This window comes from Callospermophilus lateralis, chromosome 11, assembly GCF_048772815.1.
Source record: "Callospermophilus lateralis isolate mCalLat2 chromosome 11, mCalLat2.hap1, whole genome shotgun sequence".
NCBI lineage: Eukaryota > Metazoa > Chordata > Mammalia > Rodentia > Sciuridae > Callospermophilus > Callospermophilus lateralis.
Window position 1 is genome coordinate 32871438 of NC_135315.1, and position 21928 is coordinate 32893365.

Consider the following 21928-nt stretch of genomic DNA (forward strand, 5'->3'; position numbering starts at 1 on the left):
CTGAGGTTTTAAAGAATCTAAATCCTAGGACTTAAATTGTTTAAAAAAGGGTAGAAGTAAATGGAACTGTCTAAAACAAATTAAACAGTTGATTGGGCAAAATGTACAAGTGTAAGTTCAAAGAACTAAGCTGGGGGCTGGGGATATAGCTCAGTTTGTAGAGTGCTTGCTTTGCATGCACAAGGCCCTGGGTTCAATCCCCAGCACCAAAAAAAAAAAAAAAAAAAAAGCTGTTTCCATCTTTGTCTTACTTTGGGCCCTGGTTTTTTATTTTAGGCTTGTGGTTTACCTTTACTTCTCAGTTTTTAGAAGAGAATATATCGAGATGCATCCACATGGATGATATATATATTGCAATTTTTAGTCTCTGCCTCCCTAAGACATGAAGTAATTGGATATAGAGTTAATATGGATAGAGTTCACATCTAATCCCTGAACTTAGTTATTACCACCCAAAAATTTCAGAACAGTAAGAAAATCTGAAACGATTGATTTAGTTTCACCACTGATTTGAGTTCTTCCCACTTTTTAGGAAGGTGCTGGCAAGCTGTGAAGTGGCCCAAATATGAGCAGCAGAAGGCTGAAAGAGAAATAGAGCTAAAAGATTCTACAAATACCTCCTGAAAAACTGAGAGTTACTTTTACCTTATAATGGGGGAGTTAATAAGACCTCTGGAATAAGGCCAAAATTCTCATTTCTAAAATACACTCATATAGAATTATTTTTGACAACTGTAACCAAAGGCGGCTTCTTGATTTTGCCTTTATCAGAAGATTGAGGGGTATCTTTAGTGCTTGTTATAGAACCGATATACTAGAGAAGATACCTGCCCTTTCTTAATTCTAAAAATAAAACACAAGATGAAACTAAAGTAGGGGAAGAGTGTCCTTGACTAAATGACGATCTAAGAAGGTAAACGTCATGGAGGAAGTGACTTTTGAGTTGGATGGAGGGTAGGGTTTAGGAAAGGAAATCCCAGGTACAGAGAGGACTATGAATACCTGGGAGTTTGAAAGGAAGGGCATGATGGGTTTTAACAATAGCAACAAACACAGGAGGCTGGAACAGAGACGGGAGAGCGGTAAAAGATTAGAAGTGTTGTTGCCAAATGTGAAGGGATTTATAGCTGAGGCTAAGTAGTCTGGACTCTACCAGGAGAATAAGTAGAGGGGCCACATGATCAGGTTTTTATTTATAAACATATATGCTGTTACAGTACAGAAGATGGATTAGAATAGCAAGAGCCTAGCAGGGAAGTCACTCAGGAGGCTGAGGATATGGAGGAGGGAGACAGACTGGGAGGTTGTGGGGAAGAGGAAAGCTAATTTCCAGGATTCTGCTTGTGACTCGAAAGATAGAGCATTTGTTAAAAGCAGCAGTTTGGTAGTGGGGATAAACAGATAATGAGTTTGGATACATTTTATATTATAGATAACTATGGGGATAAATCGGATGAGAATTAGTATGCAGTTAGAAATACAGATCTGGAGTTTAGCTGAGAGTTCTAAGTTGGAGATACAGCTTTGGGAACTCATCCCATTTTAAGTAATGATATTAATAATCACTGTCATTGAATAAATACAAATAGCTTAAACTATAGGCATGGATGACACTGTCCAAGAAATATATGTTGTGTGAAGACCCCAAGATGAGGCTCATTACTGAAGGTAGAATTGCATGGTCAGGTTTCCTGGGTTTGTATACTGACTGCTACTTTACAACCTGTGGATCTTGGAAAATTTCTGTATCTATTTGCTCCTTTATAAAATGTCAATAATTAAATAATACCTAGCTCCTGAAATTTTTATATTGAATGATGTAGCACAGGCACCATACTTAGAACCAGCCTGGCACATTCTTAGCATACAATGATTGTTAGCACTGTTGTTAACAACTCAGAAAAGGATGATTTCTACAAGATAGCAGTCAGCAGTGTCAAGTACTGTAGAGGACAAGTGAGAAGTGAGTTTAAAATGATCTGGATTTAATATTTGAAAATAATTGGTGTTATCTGAAAAAAACAGTTTAGATTGGTAGGTGGACAAACTTATCATCAGGTTCAAAAAACAATCAGGGAAGGGGAAACAGGCAAAAATCTCAAGGGAACCAGTGCAGATCTAGTTACTTGGGCAGTTTGATAGTGAGGGGGGAGATAAAAGGGCTTGAGGGGTGAAACTGTTGATTTGAGAAGGGATGCTGCCACTGCTTCTGTTTTTAGGATGAAGACATTTTAGATTTGAGCCTGTTCATAGGGAAAAAAAGAGTAAACAGAGGAGTAAGTAAAAATGAGAAAATAAGTAGCCAGAAACCTAGGGAGGCAGCACCAGCACACAGGTTAGCCCTGAAAAGGAGAAGACTTCTGACTCCTATTTCCACTACCAGAAGGAGACTTCTGGTAATGGAGATAGGTGAATCTCTTGCTCAGGAGGCTGAGGCAGGAGAATTACAAATTCCAAGCCAGCCTCAGCCACTTACTGAGGCCATCTCAAGATTTAAAAAGGGCTGGGGGATGTGGGGGATGTGGCTAAGTGTCCCTGGGTTCAATCCATGGGATCAAAAAATGAAAAGAAAAAAAGTCCATCTATCAAAATCCAGTAGCTTATTGGATTTATGGAATTGAAGAATCTGAGAATCATAGAATAAAACAAGGGCTAAATAAGGAGGGAAAAGTGAAGGTGCTAAGGAGCAGGGTTTACTTCTACTTAGAAAATAAACGATAAGCTTTTCTATTGTTTCTCTCTATGAGCCCTTCAGATTTATGATCCAAAGTTGACAGAGGCACGGTATATTTCCTAGCAGATGGAGAGGTTTGAAGACAAAGGATGTTGTCATTTCTACCATGAGATGGATGTTCATGCCCTCCTACCAAATTTGGGGGCGAAATGTCATGAATTTGAAACCCAACAGTAGAGCAGGTGAAAATCCAGAATTTTGGCAGCATTTTCTCTGTGCAAATCTTTGTATGTTCTGTTCCAAACTAACAGTTGTAGTAGTCTTTTAATTGTAGTACTAAAACAAGAATTTGGGGAACAGTTTGACTCAGATCACATTTATTTTTAGAGGTGGAATTTTAAAAAATCATGTACAGTCAGGTGCAGTGGAGAAATTAAGTGGACTAGTGAAGGACAGTGAAAACAATGACTGGAAATCTTAATTAGCTCTTAACAGGCAATACAGTAAAGAAGTGAAACTGGCTGGGCGCAGTGGTACATGCCTATATTCCCAGTGGCTTGGAAGGCTGAGGCAGGAGGATCTCAAGTTCAAGGCCAGCCTCAGTACCAAAAAAAAAAAAGAAAAGAAAAGTGAAACTGGTAAAATCAAAACTGTGCTTGAGAAAGATGTTTTTGACTATACTGTAAAGAAATAATGAACGGAGAAGAGCCTTGACATGGAGTAGGATGAGAGGGAGTCTAGAAGTGGTGAAGCTGAGCATTTATAAGATAAAAAGACTAGGATCTTATTTTAAGTAATTTGTCTGTTTTTCTTATATCCAGCCATGCCACTACTGGACAGGTAGAGCATATTGACTACATTGGTTCCAGGAGTCATCCACGAGGTTTTTGTTGCACTTTCTGGACCTACTTAAGGATTAAACAAAAATGTAAAATGTTGGGAAGGAGTCTTTTTGAGCAAGAGAGAACCTATAATAGATATGAGGAACAATGAATACATAGCCAGGTCACTTGAGTATAGTTATCTTTATTTTATCTTCCCCTAGTCAGAAAGTTTATTCTAGTGCAATGGAAAAGACGGTAATTAATGAGTTGTATAGGTAATAATTGGAAGAGCTAGAATTCGGAGCCAGGCAGTTTAGACACCATTGTTGGTGTTCTTAACCATAAGTTATATGCCACTCGTTTTTCTAGCGCTGAGAGGCTAGGCTCAAAACTATAGAAAAATAACAAAGGTAAAAAATGAATGGAGCTGGCTAGTGCTCTAAACCTTAAAGTTCCAAAGGCTTCTTTTTTGTGGTACTGAGGATTGAACCTAGGGACTCTACTACTGAGGTACATCCCTAGCCCTTTTTATTTTTTGTTTTGAGACAGGGTGTAACTAAAGTTATAGAATCTGGCCTTAAAACTTGTGATCCTCCTACCTCAGCCTCCTGAGTAGCTGGGATTACAGGCGTGCATCACCATGCCTAGCACCAAAGACTATGTAGGTGATCTCAGTAATATGGTGATAGAAACATGGGCCCAAGGTCTCTAGTTTATCTATGTACACATTACTCCCCAACATTTACCTGTGTCTTTGCTTATGCTATTCCCACAAGCAAGGGGGACAAATGCCTAGTGATAACTAACATATTCTTCAAGGCTTAGCTCAGAATTCATTCTGTGAGTAAATGAACTAAGCAAGGCAAGAAAGGAAGGGCCCAGTAGGGCCTTGGGGACTGGGGGCGGTGCATAATGTCACAGTTGTTAAGAAGTAGGGGGATTAACAATAAAAATAGAGGGGGGTAATCAGAGATATATGAAGAAAGCAAGAACATGGTAATTTGAAGAGAAAAATGGTTGTATATTTTGTGTGTGTTCTCTGGAAGTCAAATAAAGCAGCATTATAAAGTAGAAATCCAGGCGGACTTGGAACCAAGAGACATGCATTCAGATTCCCTGTGTGAGGCCTGGCTTGAGGGAGCCACACTTGAATTTCAAAATCCCTTGTAACTCAGACCTTTCTCTGTGCTCACAACATGTATTTATAAATAAGAATAGAACAAAAATTGTTTAATGAAGAGAATGATCAGAACTTTGGTTTTATTTTTTTCAATGTAGACTTGTTTTTCAAGTCACAGTTTAATTAAACCTAACCATCAGTAAAAAACTGATCTACTAAGTCAACAAGGACTGAATTTCTCAGTACAGCAACAAACTTAAATTTGATATTAGTTGCTGCCATACTCAGCAAAGCCTAAATAATAGCCAGAACACAAGATTCAGAGTATAAACTAGATAAGGAATGAAGCTCAGTGACTGGCAAATTTTTAACTGGGAGGAAACCATAAGCAGAATCTGATTAACAGAAATTTTTATCTAAAATTATTTGATAAATTCTTTTCATTAAATCCCAGAGGGTGCTGCATATGGTGACATATATCTGCAATCCCAGTGACTGGGGTGGCTGACGGAGGAGGATCTCAAGTTCAAAGCCAGCCTCAGCAATTTAGTGAGACCCTCTCTCAAAATTAAAAATAAAATGGGCTGGGGACATTGCTCAGTTGTAAAGCATCCTGGGTTCAAGACACTTTTTAGCCATTGTTTTCCATCTTTTGCTTTCCTTATACCTCCCCTGTCCACTTTCTATTAAAAAAAATTATGATCAGATGTCTGCTTTCTGATGGTCCCACTTTTTAATTCCCACAGGAGATGCTGAACACAAGCCATATATCTGTGGGGATGCAGATTCCGCCTCTACTGTTTTGGATGGGACAGAAGACTACCTCATTCTGGCCTGTGATGGCTTCTATGATACTGTGAACCCTGATGAGGCAGTGAAAGTTGTGTCTGACCACCTGAAAGAGAATAATGGAGACAGCAGTATGGTTGCCCACAAATTAGTGGCATCAGCTCGTGATGCTGGGTCAAGTGATAACATCACTGTTATTGTGGTATTCCTGAGGGACATGAACAAAGCTGTAAATGTTAGTGAGGAATCAGATTGGACAGAAAACTCTTTTCAAGGAGGGCAAGAAGATGGTGGGGATGATAAGGAGAATCATGGAGAGTGCAAACGCCCTTGGCCTCAGCACCAGTGCTCAGCACCAGCCGATCTAGGCTATGATGGGCGTGTGGATTCATTCACTGATAGAACTAGCCTGAGCCCAGGGTCCCAAATCAACGTGCTGGAAGACCCAGGCTACCTAGATCTCACACAAATAGAAGCAACCAAACCTCACAGTGCCCAGATTTTGCCATCAGTTGAGATGTTTGGTCTTGGTGCACCAAAGCAAGCAAATCTTATTAATGAGCTAATAATGAAGGAAAAATCAGTTCGATCATCATTGCCTGAACGGAATGGTGCTGGAGAGTTTCCAGGGCAGCAGATATACAGAATGGAGAGCTTGCCTCTTGTCTGTTCTGGGTTGGAAAATGAACAGTTCAAATACCTGGGAAAAAGAGTTTCTAGATTGTATCATTTACGCCACAGATTCAGGTTCAATCCAAAGTTTTATTCATTTCTCTCTGCTCGAGAGCCTTCCCACAAAATGGGCATCAGCCTGTCCACACTTATTCGAAGTGGGAAGAGAAATAGGATGTTAAGAAGTTATGTGCCATGGAGGGAAAATAGTTGGAAAGGGTATAGTGAAAATACAATGAGAAAGGTCAGAAAGGGTAATGATATTCCATATGCAGATCTTCTCTGGAGCTATAAAATATAATACGTTTTCTTTACAGTAGGCTAGCTAGCTATCCCCCAATTAAAAATAACACTATCAGAGTAGAAACAAGGTAGACATTTCTAGTAGACATTTCTAAACACATGTGCTTCAGTATGAATCCATGGATGGCTCAATTCTTAAATGTAAATAGATCTCTAGGAAACTCAAATTAGTGTTTTCAATCTAAAAAAAAGTATTGGCGGTTTCACTAGCAAAATTATACAACTGGTCCCTGTGATGTGTCTCTACACCTACATACATCCCCTCTCCAGCACCCCTTCACGTCACTAGTGAAAACTTGAAAGTTATTTCAGTCAGGATATATTGAATATATAGTGTTGAAATCTGAACTCAGTTGAAATCTGGTCTGATGTGCCTAATCTACTTACACAGAACAATGAAGAACTAAATTGGGAAACATCCCTCAAGATCCTGAGGACTAAGAAAGATCCCCAACCTTTTTTTTTTTTTTTTTTTGGCAGGTGAAAGGCTAAAAGCCATATGGGTTTTAACTGGTAATGATGAAAGTGGGAAACTAGTGTAAAAGTGTCATATTCTTAGGCTTGTGAGGCAGTATACAGTCAAAGATTTATTGACTTTTTTTTTCTCTGTAACATAAAACAGTTTGAATCAAATATTTCCTAGGGCAGTAGTTACTGGGGAGTTTCATAACCTGTCATGGTGCTTTTGGTGGAATTTTTATTTGTCATTTTATGAGACCACTGTCAGCTGGTTTTAATCTATGATGCTAATGTGTTTTCACTGTACCTCATCTCAGGAATAAAACTGGTTTAATAGAGATGATGTTAGGTACAAAATACACAAGAATCAAAATGCCATTTAAAAAGAAAGTTAAATACCATCTTTTTTTTGAAGTTCACACATAGCAAAGATATGTAGTACTATAATATATAAAAAGTGGCTTTGGAGAATGAAAAATGCCCATTTTAACTTCTCTAATATTGTTTTTCCCAAGGGAATGAAGTAATTGGTATGCAGGAGGCTGAAAGTACTGCCTAAAGTGAACATAGATGCCAAATGCAAAGGAAAATGCAGATTACTGAGCCAGGTCTGTGTAGTTACAATTGGAAGATATTGTAACAAGGTACATGCAACTTCATACTGCAGGGACAGGATGTGCGCTTATTTCAATATTTAGTTCTATTTGACAATTTTGCTATTTCTGCAGTTTTAAGCCAGTAAAAGACAACAAATAAATTATCAGATTCATAAATTATCAGATTCATTCAGGGAAGCACCCTCTTATTCTCTCAGAACCATGGAGTCCCCCAGTTGCCCTTGCCTAGTTGACTAGGGACCAGCCATGCCCACAGAAAGGAGTAGCCCTGCTGTACTGACTGATCGCTCATGCAAGCTGGATGTACTAAATGTCCACCATTTAATCATGTTTTTACATGCTGATACAATTGGTTTATGTTCCCTAGACCCAAGGAGTAGGACTAAAATTCCATAACATAGATGAGACAAAGACACAGATGACTGTACCATATTACAGGGGCCAGTATGGCTATATCAAGTAATTAAAAACACTTTAGCAACAACCAGATTGTTAATCTACAGATTTTATTTTTTATAATTTGGATGTTAATTAGAGATTTTCATTATTTGTTTTCTCTTGACTTTGAAGTAATTTATTCTTTCCTCAGTCTTAACTAACGTCTCCAGCTACATATATTACAAATTTTCATCATTCTGATACTTTGCCCCATACATGTACCTCACTTATATCATTTTCTGAAGCCTAGATCTTGTTGACAACCCTTCAGATGCAGTCTCAGTTTCAAATCAGATTATCTAAGGAAACAAAACACAGGCAGCAGAATATTGGTATACATTATAGTCCAAAATGCTTTTTTTTAAAGAACTTTCTATAGTTGTCTCTTTTGGTCAGATTTGGCAAAAGAGAAGAAGTTACAATGATAAGCTTTTTTAGTGAGGAAAAAGATGGTTGGATGGAACTGGGACAGACAGACACATTTTTAAAGGTCTGGGTTTTGTAGGTCTGACTATATAGCAGTGTTAACTCCATTTCTCATATCATTAGCTCTCTCTAGAAAACAAAAGTAGTTCTAGTGTGGTCAATAAACCAATACTCGTAATCATAGGGTAGTTAGGTACCATTTGTAAGGTAAGTCCTTTAAAATTCTATAACGCATATTATTAAAGTAGTGGTTATTGGTCTGATATATGCTGCTCTTGGTTCTATACAGTAGATAAAAAGCAGTGCTTTGTGAAATGCAGTGTTAATATTAAATATTAAATGCCACTGGTGATAGAAAGTAGCTCCTTTCAGTTCAAATCCTGTGCCCTTATTTGCTGCTTGCTAACGTAAGCAATAAGTAACCCTCTAACTAATGGTATCTACACATTTCTGTAACTTGTATTTAACGATGGTGTATCTGGTGATTGTAAAAATATTAGATATAAAAGTATAATATACACTTAACTGTTAATGCTGAGGTATAGTCTGAATTATGTGTTTTGTACCTTTACTCATCGTGTAATTTAGTGGTGGTGAACGTTCTACACTCAATTCATAAAGAGTGGCAGTATCCCTTTTTCAACTTACCATAATTTGTTTGCCTGCTAAACAAGTTTTGTTAGAATAGGAAATAGTAAAAACAAAACAAATATAAACAAGAAAAGTGTAGTACGGTTAGGGAAACAGACTTCAAGTCACCATCTGAAGTTATTATAAACTCCTTGTACATTCACTGTGAGTTTCAAGGGGAGTCAGTCCCTAATTTAAAGGTTTCCTTTTTCACTTTCTAGATGTGTACTTTTGAGGGATATCTGAGGTTAGGCAACATTACAGCACCTATTAATCCCATTTAGGTCTGTACTACAGGGGTCAGGTAGAAACACATGTATATACCTTTTCTTTACCTAGAAGTGCCATCCACTGTCCTTGAAATACAGTGACTAGAGTTCCTATTACATTTAATTTTAAGTCAGAGGCTCCGTGAAAGTTAACACCTTAACCAAGGACAATGTCAATCATGTCGATGTCAAACTGAGTCTAATTCTGACCACATTTATAGTGGTATAGCATCAACACTGCATTTTCATGACAACCACACTCCATTGTTGGAACACTGTGCCAGTAAGAAGTACAACATCCAATGGGCAGATGAAAATGACTGCTGTGGTCAAGTACTTTTTCCCCAAGTACTTGCCAAGAATTTGTGAGAAAATGATCTCAATAATTTTTTGTGTGGTGCTGGGGATTGAACCCAGGGTCTTGTACATGAGAGGCAAGCACTCTGCCAACTGAGCTACATCCCCAGCCCTCTATTATTTTAATTTTTAAAAATTTGTTCACTCAATGAGCATTTTCAAGCAAGGCCATAGAAGGGGAGATACTACGTAATTTAGTTCACACCTTATCATGGGACAAATTTTTCTTTGGATCATAAATTAGCATGACCTGTGAAAAGATTAAATACTGCCAGTATTACAACACAGCTATCTTCCAGACATATGGTACTGTACTAAAAAAATAATTACTTCCTCCAGCAGCATTTTATGTATTCTGAAGACTATATTTATTCTACTAATTAGGAAAAAAAGTGAAATAGGACAGGGAACTCCAGACTGATATAGCAGTTACTATTGAAAAGGAAATACTTCAAATTAACTTTGATGTATCTGAATACATCATTGTTAACTCTCTAGGTGCTCTTTGGTGAGAGACGGGCTTTCTCTTGTTCATGTCATTTCTCTGCAAAGAATTCTTTATGGAGTGAAGTGAATAAATTTATCAATTTACAAACCTGCTGTACAGATCACTTTTGAGTTCAGTTGTAATCATGAGTGATCCTTCATATTTTATTCAAACTGTTCATTCAGGTAAAGAATATGTTTGAAATTTTGCCAATATCTTAATAAATCCCAGCAATTTAAAACCACTAAGAAATTCATTTGTCTTTTTTTTCTTTAAAAGAAAGCTAAATATTACACAAATTGGGGTTGGGGGGGGGAAGCATCCTGGGAAAGCCTTAATTAGGGACATTAACAGTGGAGTTAGTGACTCAAAACTGGGGGCCATTCTAATCTCTGAGTTTCAATGTCAGTGTATGTTCACCCAACCACTACACTCAACCACTCAAATTTTCCTCTTTTGAAACTTCATTCTTGTGTGGGGGCCATTCTAATCTCTGAGTTTCAATGTCAGTGTATGTTCATCCAACCACTACACTCAACCACTCAAATTTTCCTCTTTTGAAACTAAATGGGCATGGGCAAAATGAAGCAAAAGATAAGAAGACAGGAGACAAATGTGGGGGAAAGGAGTAAGCCAATTAAGCAAGACAAGGAAATGGAACTAACCCCCCTAAACCTAGTTAACACATTGTGAAATTTGAAAGCCTTAATGGTGAGAACACTAATTTCCTAAATTAACTCAGTCTTTAGCATGACTTCATGTACAGAAAAAAAAAAAATTTTGAAAGGATACTTGAAGGGGTTTGTTTGAAATCTCTCTTTGAAACAACACTGCCAGATATAAGGCATAATAAAATCATTTGAACTTAGTGGAAAGAATCACAGCTCAGAAGGAGAGAAGATGCTTAGCATGCCATAGCACCGTTAAAAAAAAAAAAAACGTTAAAAAAAAAAAAATAGGGAGCTGGGGTTGTAGCTCAGTGGTAAAATGCTTGCTTAGCACAGGTGAGGTCCTGGGTTATATCTTCAACACCTCATAAAAACAAAGGTTAAATGAAAAAAAAAAATTCTGGATAGTTTGAAACCAGGGCCTTTTGCACGCTAAGTACACTCTATACCACTACACTCCTAGCCCCGCGCCATCTATTATCTTTTGCACGCTAAGTACACTCTATACCACTACATTCCTAGCCCCGCACCATCTATTATCTTAGTAGTTTTTACTAAACTGAACTGTACTTCAAACAAATGGGTTTTTTTCCCAAGACTCAAAAAAAAAAAAAAAAAGTGCTTTTCACTGAGCTGCTTAATTTGATTAGCCTCTCATTTAAGCTGGAAGGATTCAGCTCCAGTCATGGAACCTCCAGGTAAGATGTGCCCCTCCCCTCATGGTGCAAGCAGGGCCCTTCATAGGTTCTAATTCTTCTGATCCTGATTTAGAACCAGGGAAACGGATGTGAAAAATGTCCAGAATGATTCACATTTAGAGAAACAATTTTCCAAATGAGTAGATGGACAGATGAAAAAGTCCCTGCCAGTCATTACGCGGGATGACATGAAAGCTAGAGCATAAGGGCTGAGCAACTAAGCCAAGTAGAGTTGTAACAGACTAATCAAGAAGAACACGATGTTTTGAATAACCAATTAAAAAAAAAAAAAAAGAAGAACAAAACAGTGAGAGAGAAGCCCAGGGGCTAAAAATAAAAGAACAAAACAGTGAGAGAGAAGCCCAGGGAGCAGCCCTTTCAAAAGGACATTAGGAGACATTACCAGTGCTGCAGGACTTGGGCCAGCATTCTAGTGGGCAGAGCAGGAACAGAAGGAGCAGTCTCTATAAATATGTCTGATCTGTTCTAAGAAACAGCTCAGTCCATAATATGTGTCCCAAACTATAGATGGCTGATGTTATGTTATCTTAGGCCTCCCGATGAAAGTTTTAAAACTTCTATAAATCCGGACTGGTATGCCCCTGGTATTATAGATGTGCACTATGCTCGGCGCCCTATTTTCTAAACTTTTAACAAATCACCTCTTTAATTTAAATTTAAAAAGAATTTGGATAAAAATGGCCCGTTTTCGAATTACAGTTTTAAATTATACTGTCTTCAACATGTACTTCAGCTTTTTTTTTTTTTTTTTTTTTTTAATACCTACTTTCAGCTTCTGCTCTGATGTAGAAGCTAGAAGGAACAACACTGCTTCCATTCTACTCTCTTCAGGCTTTTTCTTCACAAACTCTAAAGTGTTCACAGAAAAAAGACCTTTCCTAACAAGAGTTAACTGTGGTGCAGACCCAAAAGAGGTATACAACAACCTTGTGGAAAGGTTCAGATCTGTCCCCCTATCTCCTCTATGAAACAAGTGCTCTTCTATTGGAGGAGGAAATACTGCTTCACTTAGGGCACTGGTGGCTAGTTCCTGGAGGTGAGGGAAGGCAACAGGGTAGGGACAGGAATGTCACTGGGCCTACAACTAGCTGGGAGAAGGGGCAAGTAAACTGAAAAGGCCCTGCCGGTCCAAACCTAGTATCTAAAACTGCAGCTTAATCTGAGAATGTCAGCCCCAGTCAGTCTCCAAATAACAGCACAATATTTCTGGTAGAAGGATGAGAGATCACCAGAAGCATAAAGGAGCTAGAGGTTTAGCTCAGTAGTAAAGCATGTGCTTAACATATGCAAAGTTCTGGACTTGAACCTTAGCCCCCAACAAAAACAGACCCTCTGTAAGGGTACAAATAGAAGTTATATGCTTAGGGGAGAAACTGCCCTGCCAATTCAACCCCCATCAGCAAAACCAGATATTGCAATAAGAACCTGAAATAATCACTAGGGTCAATCATAGCAACAGCAAGCCTTGAGCCAAACTCCTAACTAGATAATCTCTGCAATGAAGGTCTAAGCAGCAGAAAAGGCCTGCTCACTTTCAGTCATAAATATCCACAAAGCATCTAATCTTCTGTTTAACATGGATTGCTTTTAACAAAACACACTGAGGCATGTGAAAAGGCAAGGAAAAATTGCACTTGGAAGAGATGAAGCAATCATTAGAAACCAGACAAATATAACAGGCATTTTGGAACTGAGTTTTTTTTTGTTACTGTTTTTAAGGCCAGTGCTAGGAAGCAAACCCAAGTGCTAGGAAGCAAACCCAGGGCCTTGCACATGCTAGGCAATGCTCCAGTTCTGAGCTACACCCCTAGCTCGAGCAAGAATTTTAATTAAATTTGATTAATGTTGAGGACAGCAGTGGCCAACGTGTAAGATTATGTGTGTGATGACAGCAAAGAGTTGGAAATTATAATTAAACAGAAATGTTAAAAACAAAAACTCCATAACTGTAATGATGACTACATCTGATTGGCTCATCAGTAAATTCTGTGGTGATGAGAGGAGAACTAGTAAACCTGAAGTAAGTCAACAAAAAGTACCCTCACTGACATAGAACACATTAAGAGTGAAGGAAACACCAGAACAAAATAAACCCAGAACAGAACAAGTACACAGGAGCTGTACAAACATCAGTGTGACATACGCATAATTAATGACACAACTGCAGGGTACACACCTGTAATCCCAGGGATCAGGAAACTGAGACAAGAGGACTTCGAGTTCAAAGCCAGCCTCAGCAAAAGCCAGGCGCTAAGCAACTCAGTGAGACCCTGTCTCCAAACAAAATACAAAATAGGGCTGGGGATGTGGCTCAGTGGTCCAGTGCCCCTGAGTTCAGTCTGTGGTACTACCCGCCACACTGGTAAATTTTACCAATTAAAGAATAAAATCTCGGGCTGGGGTTATAGCTCAGTGGTACAGCACTTGCCTAGCACATGTGAGTTCAATCCTCAGCACCACATAAAAATAAATAAAGTTATTGTGTCCATCTATAACAAAAAATATTTAAGAATAATAATAATATACACAACCAATTCTACATGTTTTTTTTTTCCAGGAAAAAGGAGATTCATTTTATGTGTTCAGCATTACTCTATGGTTGTAAAATCAGATGAAGAGCAATAAAACTATGGACCAATATCCTTCATAAATATAGATGAAAAAATCCTCAGCAAGATATTAGCAATAGGGACTGGGGATATGGCTCATATGGTAGCGCGCTCGCCTGGCATGCGTGCGGCCGGGGTTCGAGCCTCAGCACCACATATAAACAAAGATGTTGTGTCCGCCGAAAACTAAAAAATAAATAATACAATTCTCTCTCTCTCCCTCTCTCTCTCTTAAAAAAAAAAAAAAAAAGATATTAGCAATATAAACAAATGCCACTAGGCACCCATTAGAATGGCTAAAATAGCCAGGTATGGCAGTAATCCTAGCTACTCAGGAGGCTGAGGCAGGAGGATTGCCAAGTTTCAGGACCGCCTGGGCAATGTAGTGAGACCCTGTCACAAAATAAAAATGGCTGGGGATGTAGTTTGCTGGCCTATCATGCACTAGGCCCTTGGTTCAATCTCCAGTACCAGGAAAAAGGAAAAAAAAGAAAAAGAAAAGAAAAAAAGGAATGCCTAAAATAACAAAAATTCCAAGTGTTTGTGTGTGGGGAATACAATTGGAACTCTAATTCTGGTGGTAATGTAAAATGGTGGTTCTACTTAAAAGTATATCAGCTTCTTATAAAATTAAATATACATGACTTAATGCAATGAATTCTGACACCAACTACCTGCAGTTAGGCCAATCAAACTTCACCGATTTAGGGCAAAGTCTTCTGTTAAGACTGCCCTCACTTCAGACACCAGCTTCAAGTTCAGGGGTCCCAGGTCACCCTCACTTTGGAACAAGTGGCTACAACAAGTTTAGGGGTTCTCACCATTCCACTGAGTTTGATTAATTCATTAGAACAATGCACAGAACTCAGGAAAGCACTTTACTTATTATAATTTTATTATGACATAAGAAAACAACTATGAACCAGCCAACACACACCACATAGGCTGAGGTTTGTGAGGTTCAAAATGTGAATGTTCTTTGTCCTCCACACAAGTTACCCTATAAGTACATTGATATTTATTATATAATGATGATAATAATAATAATGCATAGTGCTGTCATCCACATAAAATCCCCCAAGCTTCAGTATTCAGTGTTTGATTGGGATTTCATTAGCTAGGCATACTGAATCACTGACAAGGAGGTTGAATTCAGCTGAGCTGATACCACATAGCCTAGAGCCTTAATAACATGGCTGGTGTTTTTGATGTGGCCAACCACCATCCTAAATCATCTCATTACCATAAACTGGCAGAACCCATCATAAATAATTCCTATCACTTAGAAAATTTAAAAGATTTTGAGGTCACTTTCTGGGACCTGGGATAGAGGCTAGCCGATTCTATATTACAAACTGGCAATCCCACCAGTAGGCATATAAAATTATAGAGAATACTTAAACTTACATAAAAATATATAAGCAAATGTGTATAAGGTTCACAAACAGCCAAACTGCAAATAACCTAAATGTCTTTCAGTGGGCAAATTCCATTATATAATAGACTACTAATGGGCAATAAAAAAGGAAAGAAATACTGATTCACACAAGATGGATTAAAAAATGCATTTTACCAAATAAAAGACTACATGTTGCATGATTTCGTTTATATGACTCTATGGCAAAGGGAAAATTAAGAGAACAAATCAGTGATAACAAGGAGTTTGGGAAGGAGATGTATATGTACAAAGGGCTATCACAAGTGAATTTTTAGGGTGGACGGAAAATGTTCTGTGTAGCACTGGTGGTGGATACATGACATTTGTCAAAACCCACAGAGCTGTATACCAAAAAGATTGAATTTTAAAATATGTAAATTAAAAAAAAAATCAACCAGGATGTGTGTGGGAGGAAAGAAAGCAGACTATAATGATGAATCTAACTGTATCACAAATGAACCAGAATCACAGCAAAGAGGAAAGAAAGGAACCAATGTAGTTTTGAATCTAAGGACCTAAAAAACTTTGCAAGAGTATTGTGACATGATCTTGAGAGACTAAAAGAACTATACACTAGCCAGGTGCAGTGGCACATAAATTAACAGTTCCAGCTACTTGGGAGACTGAGAAGAATTGCTTGAGCCCAGATCAAGCTGAGCCTGAAATTCCCATTCCAAATAAAACACAAAAACAAGCACCAAACTCTAGATGGTAATTTTTTGTTTTCCCCTCCCAAGGCGATATGTTAAAAAAACTATCTGACTTGCGCATTAGGGTTAAAAAATTGAGTCAACGTACTATAGCTAATGAGAGCCAGGCTTCTCACTGTTACACATTATAAGTAAGAGGGAGATCTAGAATGAGGCCTGTGGAGCTGGACTGGTGGTGTTTCCCTTAAAACAAAACCCCCCAAAGATTTATACACATAGATCCAGTAATACATATAAATGTGTGAATCTGCAAGACTCAGCACACACACACACACACACACACACACACACACACATTTCCTATTCTATCCACTGAGAGGGACTAGAAGCAGTGAAGCCCTAGTATCAATAAGCACATTAGCATCCACATCTTCGTTTCTAAATATCATTCTCTTAAGAAAAGGAGCCAGGGTTCCTCAAATAGTAAGGAAAAAAAGAACAGACCAAAGGGGACATATCACAAGGACATTAAAAACCTAAGAGAGTTTCCAGTGACCAAAACTGTAACAAGCTGAGCTATGGAAATAATCATAGTGTTGGATCCTAATTCAAAGATCAAAACAAAGGATCGAACAGAGGATCAAACAGAGGATCGAACCCAAGGGCCTTTCACGCACTAGGCAAATACTCTACCACTGGAACTATATCCCCACCCCAGCTGGATCACTGTTCTACAGTTATACAAAGGCATTAACAAAAGCAAAAGCTGGACTAAAAGGTACATCTCAAAATAAACTTTAAAAATAGGACAATCTTTAGGTTTTTAGTTACTAGTTATCAAAATGTTGGGCTTGATTTAAGTGTGATGAACTGGAAAAAGCACTAGAGCAACAGTTCATCCCATTCTTGTGTTGAACCTTAAGAGCATCATACGACCTCCTGGAACCTCAGGTTCTTCTGCCAAAGGGGACAAGACACAACTCATCCATCTCAAAGGTTACTGAAGGATTCAATGACCCAGGTGGTCAAAGTTGTCCAGAAATGATATGTACATGCACAGTATAAGCATTACTCTTACCTCTTTAGGCCTAAGAGAAAACCCTTATTCAGCAGAGGTTTTCTAGGAATTAAGATAAAAACACTAAATACTGAAGCAAGGTAACAGTGGAAAGAAATGCCCTTCAGCAAAAGCTGTTAAGTTTAAAAAAAAAAAAAAAAAAAGTGAAGACCATTAGGATACACTATGTGGTGCAGAAGCTGGGCATGGTCATGCACGCCTGTAATCCCAGAGGCTCAGGAGGCTGCAACAAAATCTCGAGTTCAAAGCCAGCCTGAGTAGCTTAGCAAGGCCCTAAGCAATAACACCCTGTCTCTAAATAAAATATAAAAAAGGGCTGGGAATGTGGCTTAGCCCCAGTACGGGGGCAGGGGGTGGGGGGCAGTGGTGCAGGAAGGTAGGACAATCAGAGCAGAGCGAGGGATTCTTCTCCTGTCCCTCTGCCCATTCTCACTGCTACCTAGTATCTAGCATGGCCAATGCAGGCATGCTGCATCAATGAATAGGGAAACAGTGTTCCTGGCATCACTAAAGAACTGGGAACAAAGTTGGGTACTGCACACACCTGTAGTTCCAGCTACTTGGAAGGCCAAGAAAGGAGGATTGTTGGAGCTCAGGAGTTCAAGGCCAACCTGGCAAACAACAGAGACACCTTGTCTAAAAAAGAAAGACTTGGAAACAGAGTTGGTATGTAAAGTGGCTAGGAACGAGGAGAAGAATTATATCTTCCAAAGACTCCCCTACTAAAAGCTAACTAATCTGAATTAAAAGCTATCCATGAAAAAAGCTTTTGGTCTTCCAGGTTTATTACAATTATGGAACAACTAAAAGAGAAGCTGTCCATCACCCCTGTTCAAAAAATGATCTTGTCTACATTACTAAATAGCTACAAGCAAGAGAAATAAAAAAAACGGGTATCTGGTCCCACTTTTAATAAACTGCAGAGCCGCATTTTCTCAAGTTAATTTTATTAACAAAAAGTGCAAACTATTTTGAAAAGAAGTAAACTATAAGTCATAGCATTCATCAAGATATTAGATATGGAAAAATGAATAATATTAAGTAAAACAAGCTGATGAGATGTCTTTCACATGTACATATAGTTATTCATGCTTTTTCAACAGTCTTGGTCAATTCAGTGTAATTTCCATGAATATATAGCAGCTCAAACACAAATTCAGAAGCACAGTGGCAAAGTTTGGCAATTATTTTGGGAGTAATTATGAGTATGTAAGACAATCTGATATCAATTTCACTTTGATGTAACCTACTATGCAGTATGTATATTTAAATTTATTGACTCTGAAGCAATATCCAATGAAAATAGAGTTTAAAAATATTTGTTGCACTATATTTTATGAGGCAGAAAAAATGAAATAGTTTTCAATGATCTTTCACATGACCAGGAACATAACCAATCCATATTAACTAAGTTCATTTTAAATACATATGCAAAGTCACACAACAGAAAGATGTGCCGTTAAACAGGTACCAACACTTAAACAAGAAAGAAAAGATAAACAAACTTTAGTCTGTCAACATACTCCAAAGAGATGATACAGTCTAGTGTTACTTCAGTCATTCACAAAAGTGTCTATAGGACAGAATCTATTTATAGGTAATTTTTCTATTCACTAATCTATAGGTCCTAATGAAACAAACTGTGATTAAAACTTGAAATATAAAGGTAGTCATTTAAACACAACAGGTGTTTAGCCAAAGACAGAGCACCAAGGATGAACAGGTTACTGAGTGCATGCACTGCCTCTAGTACATTTTCTGGCAGTTAACTGGTCTTCTACCTTTTGTGGATGTACTAATTTTCTAAATTAATTGAGGACAACACTGTTATTACATTAGGAAGAAATCTACTCACACTATTAATTTTTTTCCCATGTTCTACTGTCTTTACTAGAATTGTGCTACTTTCTAACAGCTCCTGAATTATTCTTTCAGGTAGAGATGATGGAGAAAAAAAGACCTAAATCTGACTATCTGGTTGATGACAAATTTGAGCACCAACTACAATAAGATTCAGGGTCAAGGTAACTTATAAGTCAATTCTCTTGATCTGGCAATTACCTTCCACTGTTTTCATCAGTACTGAAGTGAAGATTTTCAGGGTCTGCTTGTTCACCATCAGGAAAACTGGAGTGTGTATCTAAGAAAAATTATAAGAAAAAATTTAAAATTAAAAACAGATATAACAACAAAGTGTATTTTCTTTCCTAACTCTTTAAATGATCTTACCAAATGTGTTAGTGAAGAAAGAGGTGCTCAGCTGTAAACAAATCTCTATCTTCAGAGAATATGTGATTTGAGTCAGATACAAGCAAATGCAAAGGAAAAACAAAGGAGAAAAACCAAAATGTGTAATAGACACTCTCAGTTAGAAGATGAAAGGCACTGCCTCACTTTGTCCTCCAGGAACGGTGGGAACAGTTGAAGAAAGAAACAGGAAACAATGATGACGTATACCTTCCAGACTCAAGGTGCTATAAACAAAATGTATTTCAAAGCCAACTATATTACACATGTAAACATTACTGAGAATCCCACCAGGACTCAAAATAATTTGCCCAAAATCTGAGTGCTTGTCTTTGAAGCAGAAGAAATTGCCTTAAAACTTACAAATCATTCAATACTTGGCTCTATATTGAAAAAAGATACTAGAATACTAGGGAAATATGTAAGATACAAAGTTAACAATGCACATAAGCCTGACAATGTTGTCATTTCAGGAAATCTTACACAGCAATGCTCAGGTTGATTATTAAGGTTTCTGGATGACTTTAAACCAGTATTTCGGTCATTTTCTAATACACATTCCATTATTTTACCTGTACTTCTATATGATAGAATATGAGGTTGCCATAAAATTGAAGTTTATAAAATACAAATATACATATTTACGCAAGTTTCTCCCCTAAAGATATGTTTTTGTGGGGAGAGAAAGGAATAAAAAATGAATGATTCTAGGTACATTAATGACTGCACATATGGTGCAACACTACATGGTGTACAATCAGAGAAATGAAAAGTTGTGCTGCAGTTGTGTACAATGAATCAAAACACATTCTGTTGTCATATATACCTAATTAAAATAAATTAATTTTAAAAAAGATTTAAAAGAAAAACGAATGATTCCATAATTTGAATGCATTTCTAAGAAATTAAAGCTAATTAAAAAGTCATAGTTGGCTTGAAAAAAAAAAAAAAAAAAGAAAATCGGGGGAGGGGATCAAACATCTAAAACTTCCCCCAGAGGTTGGAAAACAAGGTGGCAAATAGTAAATATTTATGTACTACAAGCCACAAATGGTCTCTGTTGAAAATTCTTCTTTGTTTCATTGTTTTTACACCTCTGTATAATTTAAGGCCATTCTTAGGTAAATAAGCTATACAAAAGCAGGCTTTGGTCTCTCTCCTCCATCAAAGAAGTGATACTCATCAGGTTTCTATCTAATCAAGCCAAACATTACCCTCCAATTTTTTCTAATACTCACCATATAGTTTACCAAAAAATGTAAAAATGATAAAAACAAAACAAAAAAAGACAAAAAGAAAAGAAGCAGAGTAAGTAGAAGCAATAGCAGCAGAAGAAAAAACATCACCACCAATGGTTTTACTAATCTGTGTAAGATGACATTATATGTTGCACCTTCATCTGGGGGCTGTGCCATGAAAGAGTCGTTAAATCCGCCCATGCTGCTGTGCTCTTCCTGCTCTTCATTCTCAGTGTCACATTCAATGTCACTGTCGCTACTAATTCCTGGCAGGAAAGGAGGAGACAACATATTTCTGAAAAAAAACCACTATAAGTAAAAGAGGAAAAGTTCCTTATCCATTAAGCTGAGATTCCTACTGAATTTTACAATAAATGCCAAAAATTGAAGAAACCACACCAGCAAAACCAAAAAAGTAACCACAGAAAGTTCAATTCTCTTTAAATTTTTTTAGAGCAGTGCTGTTACTTTTGTTCTCTAAGTTTAAAATTGAGTACCACAGTCCTTGAAAGTTGTTATTCGGAACCAGTAATAATTATACTGAGAATACCTTTTCCAAATCACTTTTTTTCTAACACGTCATAAGAGAAAAAAGAGGAACTTTTAAAATCCTCATTCACTGTAAACATAGTCTCTATACAATAAACATAATAAAACACATGGCCTATAATCCCAGCAGCTCAAGAGGCTGAGGCTAGAGGATTGAAAATTCAAAGCCAATCTCAGCAACTCAGTGAGACCCTAAGCAAGTTAGTGAGACCCTGTTTCTAAAATATAAAAAGGGCTGGGGCTGGGGCTTAGTAGTTAGGTGCCCCTTGGTTCAATCAACAGTACAAACACAAAACAAAAAAAACACATGATATAAACATATATAGTATATGTATATAGAAATTTCCAGTAATTCTACTCATAAGTTAGTTTCTATCCTATTTGGGCCTCTAGTTTTGTTTCTGTATGAATCAGCTGATTTAGTTTTTGGATATTTAATACATATATATTTTAATTGACATAGTAATTATATGTATTTATAAGGTACACTAATATTCCAATATATGTATACAATGTGTAACGATCAGATCTGTGTAGCAGGCATATCTACCACCATAGAAACATATCATTCTTTGTGTTGGGAACATTAAAAATATTCTTCATTAGCTACTTTAAAATATTAAGTAATTATTGTCAACCATAGTTATCCTACTACTATAACACATTA

General features: G+C 37.4%; 2 protein-coding genes across 6 annotated transcripts in view; one reads left to right on the forward strand and one right to left on the reverse strand.

The window, feature by feature from the left end:
* Ppm1e (protein phosphatase, Mg2+/Mn2+ dependent 1E) overlaps positions 1 to 6380 on the forward strand; it is a 153282-nt gene extending 146902 nt beyond the window's left edge. The window contains exon 7 of the mRNA XM_076869756.1: positions 5365 to 6380. Within this exon, the coding sequence (XP_076725871.1) occupies positions 5365 to 6380 (1016 nt within the window). The remainder of the gene's footprint in view (positions 1 to 5364) is intronic.
* Trim37 (tripartite motif containing 37) overlaps positions 1 to 21928 on the reverse strand; it is a 190459-nt gene that overhangs the window by 63435 nt on the left and 105096 nt on the right. For 4 of the 5 annotated variants that reach the window (XM_076869753.1, XM_076869752.1, XM_076869755.1 and 1 more), the window contains 2 exons: positions 20868 to 20978; positions 19289 to 19367 (listed from right to left, as the gene is read on the reverse strand). In XM_076869753.1, the coding sequence (XP_076725868.1) occupies positions 19289 to 19367; positions 20868 to 20978 (190 nt within the window). Of the gene's footprint in view, positions 1 to 8046; positions 8196 to 19288; positions 19368 to 20867; positions 20979 to 21928 lie in introns of those variants that run through there. The other variant, XM_076869754.1, reaches the window with a different exon arrangement.